Source organism: Humulus lupulus, chromosome 8 (genome assembly GCF_963169125.1).
Source record: "Humulus lupulus chromosome 8, drHumLupu1.1, whole genome shotgun sequence".
In the NCBI taxonomy this organism is placed as follows: domain Eukaryota; kingdom Viridiplantae; phylum Streptophyta; class Magnoliopsida; order Rosales; family Cannabaceae; genus Humulus; species Humulus lupulus.
Window position 1 is genome coordinate 98403031 of NC_084800.1, and position 11919 is coordinate 98414949.

General features: G+C 30.4%; 1 protein-coding gene across 2 annotated transcripts; it reads left to right on the forward strand.

Annotated features, from left to right (window-relative positions):
* Positions 1-9158: 9158 nt before the first annotated feature.
* Positions 9159-11471, forward strand: LOC133798210 (transcription factor SCREAM2-like). Of its 2 annotated transcripts, none has more exons than XM_062236428.1 (4): positions 9159-9507; positions 10336-10473; positions 10641-10814; positions 11121-11471. In XM_062236428.1, the coding sequence occupies exons 1-4, from the start codon at positions 9424-9426 to the stop codon at positions 11217-11219; spliced, it is 495 nt and encodes a 164-aa protein (XP_062092412.1). In that variant the 5' UTR covers positions 9159-9423; the 3' UTR covers positions 11220-11471. The 2 variants fall into 2 exon arrangements, with proteins under 2 accessions (XP_062092412.1, XP_062092413.1); XM_062236429.1 differs by having other exon boundaries at positions 9160-9507; positions 10644-10814.
* The last annotated feature ends 448 nt before the right edge of the window (positions 11472-11919 follow it).

Below are 11919 nucleotides of genomic sequence, written 5' to 3' on the forward strand. Positions count from 1 at the left end.
GGTAAATATTATTATTGTCTACAGGACGTTGGATCAATATGATACACACCGAAGACTAAAAGAGTCAATCAATCTAAAAGTTTGTATTCCTAAGATAAGTAAATTATATTACTTATCGTATTCAACTTTTTGACATATTTCTATTATAATAACTTGCTAAATATAATACTTAAATTTGGATAACTATGTTGTAATAGTGTCGAAACCAGACTGGGCCAACCGAGTGTGGCTTTTACATTATGAAATTTGCTAGAGACTTGATTTCATAGCCTAGACGGAAGGCGTACTTGAAAAATGAGGTATTGTTTTACTTTTTAATTTTCATTTTTAAACTATCGTTCATGATTTTATTTGGATGATTTCTAACTTATTATTTTAAATATTTTCTAATTAGTTTACGAATACGAGTCCATATTCGGCTGACGAAATCAACGAGATACCGGATGAGTGGACTGAATCAATTATAGCGTATCTCAATTAGCAAATGAGCAAGTTGGTGAGGAAATTTTAATTGAAGTAGGTTTAATACTTAGAAATTTAGAACACAAGAGTACATATATTAACTTTGATATCTAAATTACTTTTATAGTTTTGATCACAAATGTTAACTCTAGATAAATGTTTAAAAAAAATTATACTGTTGTTTTTTTGTTCATACTATTGTTTTTCTGTTTCTGTTTCTGGTGCTGTTTTAGGTACTGATTTTTTTTTTTTATCAAAATAGGCCAAGAAAATTGGCATAAACATTTGCAATTTCTCTGGTTAATACTTTATGTGACAGTGTCCAACTGACGCAAAAAATACTCATTTTTAACATTTGTGGCAGTGTCCCACTGACGCAAACCAGATTGTCATTTGCGTCAATGGGGCACTACCACAAATGCCAGTTTGTGACAGTGCCCCACTGACGCAAACGACACTTTGGTTTGCGTCATGGGCAGTTGCGTCACATATCAAACTGACGCAAAAACTCAATTGTGGCAGTTATAAACTGACACAAATAGCTTTTTTTGTTGTAGTGATAATAATAATTTTAGCTTTAAGAGCATAAAACATGTACAAGAAAATTAGTATCTTTGTTGTTAGAAGTGTAAGTATTTTGAATCATTTTATAGAATAAAGAAAGAGAAGTTTTTACTTTCTAAATAATGTGAGAATTTACAATTCTATTTTCTTAGTTTTGGAAATTTGCGCATGTATTACGTACTACTGAAAATATATTCTTAATAATAAAATTACTTGGTTTGGATGGTTAGATAAGTTTTCATTTAACTAAGTTTAAGGGTTCAAACCCTTGCACTCTCATTTCTATATATTTTTTAAAAAAAAATTCTCGATCCGATCTGGTTTATTTAGTTTTGGAGATTTAAAAACTGTGATCGAACCATTTAAAGTTGAGCGGTCTAATTAAACTGAAGTGTTAAAATCGGTTTCACCAGTCACAATTTTTGGCAGTTTAGTGCGAAATAGTTTAGGTGCCAAACTACGATTTGCAGTTTTATATGAACACCCGTATTGGATTTGATGGATGTCCACTCCTATAATATAAGTAATTTGAATGCAAACCATAAATTAACAAATTGATAAAATTTAGTTACATTATAAGTAATATAGTTTTCTAATTTTAGAAATAAATTTATAATAATTAAAAAATAACACAGTCGTAAAACTTTTATTAGGAGTAACAACACAAAACCAATCTGCTTGGCAACAGGATTTTGGTAGAAGAAGGTCTACATGAAGGAATCTGATATGGTGTGTAGCTAAACATTTCGTCTGTATTGTTGTTCTCTTGGGCCACATGGACCGCTTCGTTGATGCTATGGAATTCTTAGAAAGGATGCCCATTGAGCCCAATGAAATTATCATGGCAGCGCTGTTGGGAGCATGTGGGATCTATGCAAATATTGAATTTAGTGTTTACGACATATATGATGAAAGTCCGAGGTGTATTTGGATTTCCGTCAAAGATGAAGTCCTCAAATTTATGTTGGAGAGCAACTACATCAACAAAATAGGAACATGCGCCTATGCAAAGTAAGATGAGGAGTTAATAAGGATGACAATCAATTCAATATTGGTTTAGATTCTAAAGCAAGAGAGAAGCATAGTTGCTAGCTATGTCCATCTAAAATTTATCACTGCATATATATCACAGTTAGAGCAAGTTTTAGAAGATGTTCATATGATTCATGGTTGACAACTCAAGCAAGCAGCCGAACATTTGAACATTGTTGCAACAGTAGTAAGACTAGAGATTCCTCATCACCTTTATGGATTGCCAGTGCTAATAGCTAGAAGTAGCTAGAAGTAGCTAGGTAATCTCTTGGAAAGAAAATAAGGCATGATGCATAAAGCATTCTTTACATGTGTTTTAACATCATGATTGTATCAATTTTGCATATGCTATATATGGATTGGTATCTATTGAAGGATATTACTAAATATATAGTGCCTAGCTACTGCTATAATTAGAGGTTATTGGTCATAGGACTTAATAATTTACTTGCTGCTCTTGCTATGGAGTGGTGAGTTTAGTGGCAGACAAAGAAAATTGTATCAAAGGTTCAGTATAATTTAGACAAGGAGAAAAAAAGTTTCCTTTAATTTATTCCCAAAGTCATATTCATTCATGTCAACAAAATCCAAATTGGGTTTGAAAAAGGCAAAACATTCCTTGAAGTGTAGGAACCAAACAAGGGTCCACAAGTTGGAAGCACTCTAACTTTCACAGCAAGACAGTAATAGTGAGTCTCTTTGATGTTAATGATGTTCAACGTTGTAGTAATACATAATCTTCACTTCCAACTAATGTAATTATAACATTTGAACTCTTAATGTTGAGAAAAACTAAAGTTTGGTTGACATGTTCAAGCCTTTATGCCATTATCAAGATTGGTGATGAAGATGGTTGTTTCGTGGAAAATTGTACATGTAATATAATATTTATTATTTTTCAAAAGAACTTGTTGTGTTTTGTTTTGCTGGCCAAAAACACAAAATCCTCTCAAATATCTTGCACGGGGCTTAAGAATTTGGAAGCAAATAAGAAGACATGATGGCCTGGAATGCAGCCATGATCCATTCCTCTGCCTCTGATTTCATATAGAATCCAATATAAATCAGCTACAGGACACAAACTGTAGAAAACAGCTTCCGAAATGTCTCATAGATATGGGCTTAGCTAGCAGCAAGTATGCTTCAGTGCCATTTTGTGTGGTTTTGGTTGTTTCTGATGGTGGAATTGCTGGTTCCATAACATGTGAGGAAGGAAAAAGGACAAGTGAATCAGTGTCTCTACAGAATGCTAGCTCCATATAATTTTTGGAAATTATTGATATATATATATATACACTCACACACACACACATATGATCAGTGTAATTGAAATCAGTTCATGTTCCATAGTTACTGAAACTGACCCCGTGACTCTCAATCTTGCATTTTTTTTTGTCGCGATTAGGAAGTCGAAAGAACTTTCCGAAATGCTGATTAAACAGTGATATATATATATTATATATTAGATTTTGGGAAACTATTATATAGTTCCTCCTAATGTGTGTGATTTCTATCACTAATTGAAATTCTTGCCCATATATAAGACAAAGTAAGATAGCTGTATATATATATATATATGTGTGTTTTTGTTGGATCTCTGTTACTCTACGTACACACAAACATTTAGTAGATTCAACAATAGAAATTAGATGATAGCCAGAATTCTATGAATGATGAACTCTTGAAAGTGACCTTTTTTTTTTTATTCTTCTTAAAGAGGAGAGAGATTTTTCCTTGTTATATGAAAAAGACTTCTCATCTTCTTTGAGATATATATATATATATATTATAGTCATGGTAAATAAAAAAAAACATGTCATTTATAAAATACCATTTGGTTTACAAATTTAGTAATAGTGATCATTCTATGTTATATGTTCTGATGTATTGATCAATTAAACTATTGTTGAGGTGTGTAAATACACAAATTTATATTATATATATATATTACACCAACAAACTTCTAGCTGGGCATTAATTAATTGCTGTTATATATTATCTATATATCTTTGAAGATTCTTGAATTGCCAACTTGAACTCTCTCTTTCTCTCTCTATGAACTTCAGAGGCACCTATCACTCAACTTTATACTTTTATTGAATTTTTGTTTCTGTTGTCACACTTGCATGTGAATGTACTTTCCCGAAACGCAACTCACGTGAGTTTTTTGCTAGCAAGTCACAAGAATCCTTAATATATAATGCTGCTATTCAAGATAACTTATATTAAGAAAGCAACAGAAAAGGAAAATACGGTGCCATAAAACAAATATAAAGCTCTTTTGTAAACAATATCATTCCTCAAAGTCATTTTAAATCCACTACAGCAGTAACAATTTCATATGTTTATTTTTACCACAATCAAAAAGTCTGAATTTAAAATTTTCAAAATGAGGGTATTATATGTAAATCAATGTCTGATGTTTTGTCATATTTATAAGAGAGATTTAAAAATCTCAAAAAAAATTTCTCATTTTTTAAATGTAATATGGGATGTCACGAGAAACATTTCTGAAGTCAGTATTGCTTTCATTAATGCATTATTGGCCTTTATAATATGTTCCTTATTTTGTTGTTATTTTGCTTTTTCTTTTTTTTTTTCTATTTTATTTTTAATTTTTGTTTTGACACATGATTGGAAATATACAATAATATAGATAGACCGAAAAAGCATACAGCTGGTCACCAATTCACTACCATGCATAATTAACTCACATCAGTTGCTAATGGAATAATATTATTGTTGTTGCTATTATTATTAATTAGTATTATTTAAAAGAAGATGGTCTTAATATGTCCATAACCACAATTATTTTCATAAGATATCTTTTTGTGCATATATGTTTAATATATTATTAAATTAGAAATAAGAAAAAAAGAAAAGAAATAAGAGGAAAAACATATATGTCAGGATCTGGTTATATATCATAATCATTCTTTTCTGCTGTATTCATTCTTTTATAAGAACATGTGAATAAGAACAACAGAGTGCATACAAGAATCTGCTAAATCAAAATCTCCAACTTTTTGGAAACCAAAACCAAAACCAAAAATATGAAGGTGAAGAGAGCTTATTAAACTTTCTCTGGCTCTGGGTGTGTGTGTGTGTATACACACATCTATATGATATTGCAATATTTTTTCTATGTGTGGTTTGTTTATTGGAGAATTGTGAATTATGAATATGAATAACAGCTATTGAAAATCACTGAAACTCTATCTGTATATACGCCTGTATTTTTTTTCTGTGCCTGCAAATGTTGTTCACTGGTAATCAATCATGAATTATTGGTCGTGGAACAAAGTTGAGAGTAGTAGAGAGATTCGCATTGAAATGAGCCAAATACAAATCAATCTCATTCTTTCAAGTTGATGAAAATTAAATTTGTAATAGTAGTGGGGTGTCAAGACAAATTGCTTATCTGTTAAATTTTGTATTTTTCCCACTTTTTTTTTCGCCTTATTATCATATAGATAAGCATCCAGTCGCGCTCAATTGACAATGTTGAATGTTATTGTCAAATTCTGAATCATGCCATTCGGCATTTTACAATTTTTACATGTGGTACAAGTAAGTTTTTCAAGATATAAAGCAATCTTATACTTAATTAGCCAATTAAAGAATATTATTGTACATAAGGAATTATTAAAAGGAACATTCAAGACCCTCTAGAATAAAAACTCATGATGAATAGAATATAGCAGTTTGAAACCATGTATGTTTATGTAGATTGTGTGTGAAAATGAATGTCTCAGTAAAGAAAAAGTACAATCTGAAAATATTTGATATATATATATATATATATATTTTAAAGTACCCACGAAAGAGACTTTATTGAATTTCAAACTCCGATCGTTTTGGAGGACTCCCTTTTTCCAGGATCAATGTAATTTGGAGTTTCCGGAACCAGGTTGTAAGGTGAATTATGCTTGACAACCTACTTTTGCTTTATGGACTGGACAGCAGCCTTGCTTAAATTAGTACTAGAAAAAGAAAGGTTTAGTACTTGTAATTATCATCATGTTGTGTTCTGGATAGTGAGATAGATAATGGTTTTTCTATAGTGATATATATATCACAACCAAAGTATTCAGATATATCTAGCTGTGTACAAATACAGCAAAGTTATGGATATATATATACATAATATTTTCTCATTGTAATAATATATCATGGATATTGCCTCATATATTTTGACATGATACTCATAATTATGTGACCCTCTTATTAATTAAAAGGCACTATAGTCCTTGAAATTCATCATATGTCTATTCTCCATATATGGTTCGACCTTGATGTATATATTTTACATATACATACAGGTTTTTTTTCTTTCTTTTTTTGTTTATATAATTACCTGAGGGGAAGGATAAACTAGCTACATACTTATGTAGTAATACTAGTCTAAAAAGTCTAGCTATAGAGGTATAGGAAGTTGAACAAAAAAAGTTAAGGGAAAAGCTATATAGCTAGCTAGGGCAAGAGACAAAGATATTGGAGCAGGAGTATATGTATGTATGGAGACTAGTATTGTTTGGTTGTAATGATTAATGGCACACATGTGAATAGAGGTGGGTGGGTACGTTATTTGTCCATATAGAATGAAGACAATGTTGGATGCAATACGCACCACCTCCAAACTTGCTTATATGTATGTATCCCAACAGTGTGTGTGTCTGTCTCTGCACTACTCTCTGCGACTATATATTTTTCTGTCTACAATGTGTATAAGTTAAATAATATATATAAAGTCTCGTGACACAATTATCATTATATATATATATATATGTATGGAAATTTAAAAAAAAAAAAAAAAGAAAACCTTTATACAGTGTATATTATTGTATGTATGTATATTAGCTAGGACGCGGTATAAAAAGAAAAATTAACGCTCAGAAGTAATGTTCATGTATAATTTCTCACTATGTCACACAATTATTAACTAGCTAGTACACAATTCTATATTATAATTCATTTAATAAAGAGATACGTTTCTTAAATCTTTTAATTAATCCATCAATCGATCGATCATGATCATTTACAATTTATTATATAGCTTGTAAAGTTTGGATAGTATGTACCTTATGTGCCATTTGGATTAGTATATGTGAATATGTTATACCCAGTAAAACTACTTAAAGTACATATATATATCAAACCGCGTTCTTCAAGCTTGTACTCCCTGTTGTGCATGCAAAATAATAATTTATTTATATACCAAATAGTAGTACTTTGTTCACTATTGCACCAATTTCCAAGAAGAAAATAAAAAATAGTACTACTACCATATTTCATGAAATGCACTTTGTCTCTAGATGGTGGTGAGAATAGTGATTGTGAAATGAAGTAGCCATATGTGTAGTACACATATACAAGCAAAGCTTAGAAAGGCACGTGTGGAGAGAGAGGGAGAAGAGAGAGAGAGAGGACAAGAGAGTGACGGCTGGAGAGAGAGAGAGAGAGAGAGAGAAGATGAAGAAGCTGGGGTAAGGGGATCAGCTGATGATCAACGAGAGAAGAGAGATAACATATATGGCCTAAAAAGCCCCCGTGAGGAGTGTTTGGAGCCATTCCCAAATCACAACTTAACATCATTTTGTTTCTTCCCTTCGCTCTTTTCGATGGCCTATTTCACTTCACTCCCATCACGAGCTCATGATTCCCTTCTTCACTAATATAGCTTCTCGCCAATTATAATTATTCACTACTTTTCCTCTTTTACCCTTCACCACTTACATATCTATCTCTATCTCTATCTCTATCTCTTTCTATCTACATGCATGTACTTCTATGATTAATTAATTACTATTAATTTATTTTCGTAGTAATAGTAGTAGCTATATCTTTTTTGACTATATAAGCATATATATATATATATCAACTTCTTGTCATAATTAAGCTAATCCAAAAAACAAGTATATATATGCAATGCATATCAGATCTTACTACTATATATAGTGTCAAATATCGTGACAACGGGAACATATTTATAAACTCGTGCAAGTGCATGTATTTATAAATGCTGACACGTACGCATTCCGTCGAAGGAATATAACATTTCCGAGATTTTGATGCTTATTTAAGCCACTTCATATGTAGATATATGTCAAAGTTTATATTACTAGTACTGTATATAGCTCCTAATCTTTATTCTTTTGAACTTAAAGGAGTTGCACAAAATTTATTGTTTGTCTTAGCATGTTAACTTTTAGTAGATTAATTAGTGATATGTATATAGTATTAGTTTGATTATTTTAGAAAAGAGCTAGGCCTATATATACATACAACTATAGAATATGCATGGATGATCTATATCACACTTTGATTAGTCAAAAAATATTTTATTTTTGTTGGAAATTAATTTGATTAGTTAATATTAATTAGCTTAGTGGGTCATAGATGGAAACCATCAAATTATTAATTAGTATTAAATATACTAATCAAGGCTCTAGAGCAGCCAATGTATCACACACATAATTAATTTATAATAATAAGAAATATAGTATTATAGCACGTACGCGCCTACTTTTATTTTTCCCTTTCCTACATTCAGAATAATAATAATCACTTTGAATAAAGAAATTAATATTGTTACCATTTAAAAATATATATATAAGAAAATTTAAAATATTTTTCCGTAAGGGTTTTTTCTTTTTCTTTTTCTTTGCCCATACGTAAGGCGTAGCTGTTATTTTATTTGTAATAAGGTTAGATCACATTTAAAACGGATACAGAACTACTTGTATAGTACAAGGTACATTCATTGAGTAAAATGAAATTCATGCACAATTAATCATTACATAATGTCCAATAGTGATGTAATAAAAGCACTATATTATTACCATCATCTGATCGATAACAACATATTATTAGTGACCAGCGTAGTATTACACAATTATAAGATTATGTAGAGATATATATATATTTAATTAATAAATAACAAAATATTATATATTAGAAAAAATTAATATATAAAACTGTTATTTTAATTTATTTGTTTGGAGTAGAAAATAAATGCAACAGTAATCAATATTGTATCACCGCACAAGGGCAGTTCGGGGAGTGCATTTTTATATTATAATAATTATAAATGTTGTGAAGAAACTGAGGTACTCATGTGGGGGAAGAAAACAGGAGATCATCGCATAGATTTGAGAGCTCATAAGTATATATCTCTTCTCTCATTTATATATATATATGAGCACCTTCTCATTAATTATTCAGGTCAGTTTTATAGCAGTAGAGGATCAAAGAGAGGTTGCTGGGCAATACATTTATACTGGCTTATATATATAGAATCAGAGAAAAGGGAATAAAAAGCCTCTAGTGTCTCAAGACATATCATCATCATCATCAATAGTAAAAATGGTTTCTAGGGAGCACCAGAGATCAGCCGCAGCTCTGCATGAGAAGCTGCAGCTTCTTCGTTCTATTACTAACTCTCATGCTGTAATTCCCCCTGGCCCTGCATTTTCATTTCGATTGGCTCAATTTCCTTATTAGCCTCTTTATTTTCACAATAAAAACTCAATTTTAAAATATATTTCTCTCTCTCTCTCTCTGTTTTTTTTGCTTTTCTAATTTTATAGAATTAGCAATAATAATTTTAAATAATTCGGTGGTTATATATAATGATATATGTATATATATAATTGTTGCTCCGTTCATATATATAATTCTTGCTCCATCTTGTATATATGCTTGGTTTCATAATGACAATTAAAAATAATTATAATTTCTCATAAGATTGTTCATCCTTCTAGCTAACTAGAGTTTCGCAGCGGAGAATATTACTGTTAAATATGTATGTAAAATCGTTCTGCTCTGAATTAATAAGCCTAATTAATTCTGGTTTGATTTTCAAAATGGTTTATGGAGGTCTCACGTGACAAAAGCATATATATCTTCGTCAAATTTATACCTATAGCTGCTAGCTATTTTCAATTATTATTAATTAGAGCTAGATTTTAATATATTGATTAGTAATCATTATATAGTTCATAATGAGTACATATATATATATATATATATCCTGTGTGTGTGTTCCTTCTAATTTGATTGACAAACATTCCAAGTTAATTTATCAAATTTAAAATTAACTGAGGACAATTTTATTAATTTATGTATATTTATATATTTATAAGATCACCATCAATATGCAGTAGTATATATATATATATATGTGTAGGACTAAATTATAGCTGCTTTTCCACTGTTATACATATATGCAATTTAAAATATTATTAAACATTTATGTCTGTGCATGTGTACCGGCAGCTAAACAAAACCTCAATCATAGTGGACGCGTCAAAGTACATTGAAGACCTAAAAGAAAAGGTTCAAAGATTGAATCAAGACATGGAAAATGCACAAACATCTTCAAGTGGTCATGACGATTTTAATGCATTGCCTGTGGTACTTTTAATGATTTCCCTATTAATCATTAGATCAATAATATTGTTGCACATATATATATATATATATCCTGGCCCCAAATATATAAACACACACACACAGATGTTAAGTACATTTTTCTTTTATTATTTACAATAACATTTCCTTGGTACATGTTAATTAATCAGCAGGTCTCGGTGAAAACCCTAGAAAAAGGGTTTATGATAAATGTGCTTTCGGAAAAGAGTTGCCCAGGTCTGCTTGTCTCCGTTTTGGAAGCTTTTGAAGATCTGGGTCTTAACGTGCTTGAAGCTAGGGTTTCCTGTGCAGACAGTTTCCGGTTACAAGCAGTAGGAGGAGAAGTAAGCACTACTGCCACTGCTACTGCTACTGCTACTGCATGCATAAATAATATAATTTGCTCTTTGAAATTTTAATCTTCAAACTACATGATGACGTACTCTCTCTCTCTCTCTCTTTATATATACGTGAAAATTAGTATTTTTATTTACATATACACACACTTATTAATTTTAGCATATAAGTATGTCAATTACTTGGTTTTAGAAGTCATGATTTAGAACAAGAATACACAATTCAATTAAAATGAATTAGTTTATATTAATATGTCATGCATGGATCTCTTTTTAATGTATATGTGTTTATAGAGTGTAGAAGAAGGTGAAAGCAGTATGGATGCTGAAGCTGTGAAGCAAGCAGTTATAATGTCGATTAAGAATTGGAGTCAAACCACAGAAAATGATTAGTGAATCGAGCACGATCGAACTAATCCACTTGATCAATATCTATATATGTATGTTAATTATCAACGTATACATATATAAATGTCTGGTTTTATTATCAGTACGCTTCTTTGATCATCATCATCAGTTAATTTTCTTTTCTCGGTTGTGCATGCAATGTGTACACTGGCAGTGTTTCCTTTTGTGCCTATAAAAGTAAGTAGGCAAACTTTTTATGTAATTTTAAAGTTTTGGGTAAGGAGATCTAGCTAGTACGTGATCGGCAATTGTGTTATTTATTAATAAATGAACATTTTAAGTTTTCTCAAACTAGGACATTAATGTAAATAGATGAACTATGACTAAAACAAAAATGATCTCTTATATTAAGTCATTGTCTTCTCACTTATCATAATTTAATACTCGATTAATTATAATTTAAAATATTATAGCAGAAATAATAAGTAGTGCCATTCAAAATTATTAATAACAAAATTAATATATACAAGTGAATTAATAGTACCAAAATTATGGCAGAGACATTATAGTCTTCATCTCATGTCATAGGACCCATATAGGAATATGATATAATTTGAGTTATTGAAACATTGTTAGAAAAGTACTGAAGCTATATTACATACATGTATACATAATTGTTAGAGAATCTCCATCGATATCTAATGTTGTTAAGAGAATGTGGTTATACCTCCTATTTCAAAGTTGG

What these genes read in the sequence shown, in the direction of transcription:
- LOC133798210 (XM_062236428.1), top strand. Translation starts at nt 9,424, where the DNA reads ATGGTTTCTAGGGAGCACCAGAGATCAGCCGCAGCTCTGCATGAGAAG. An exon ending in CTATTACTAACTCTCATGCT is followed by an intron (nt 9,508 to 10,335) that starts GTAATTCCCCCT and finishes GTGTACCGGCAG; the next exon opens with CTAAACAAAACCTCAATCAT. An exon ending in ATTTTAATGCATTGCCTGTG is followed by an intron (nt 10,474 to 10,640) that starts GTACTTTTAATG and finishes TTAATTAATCAG; the next exon opens with CAGGTCTCGGTGAAAACCCT.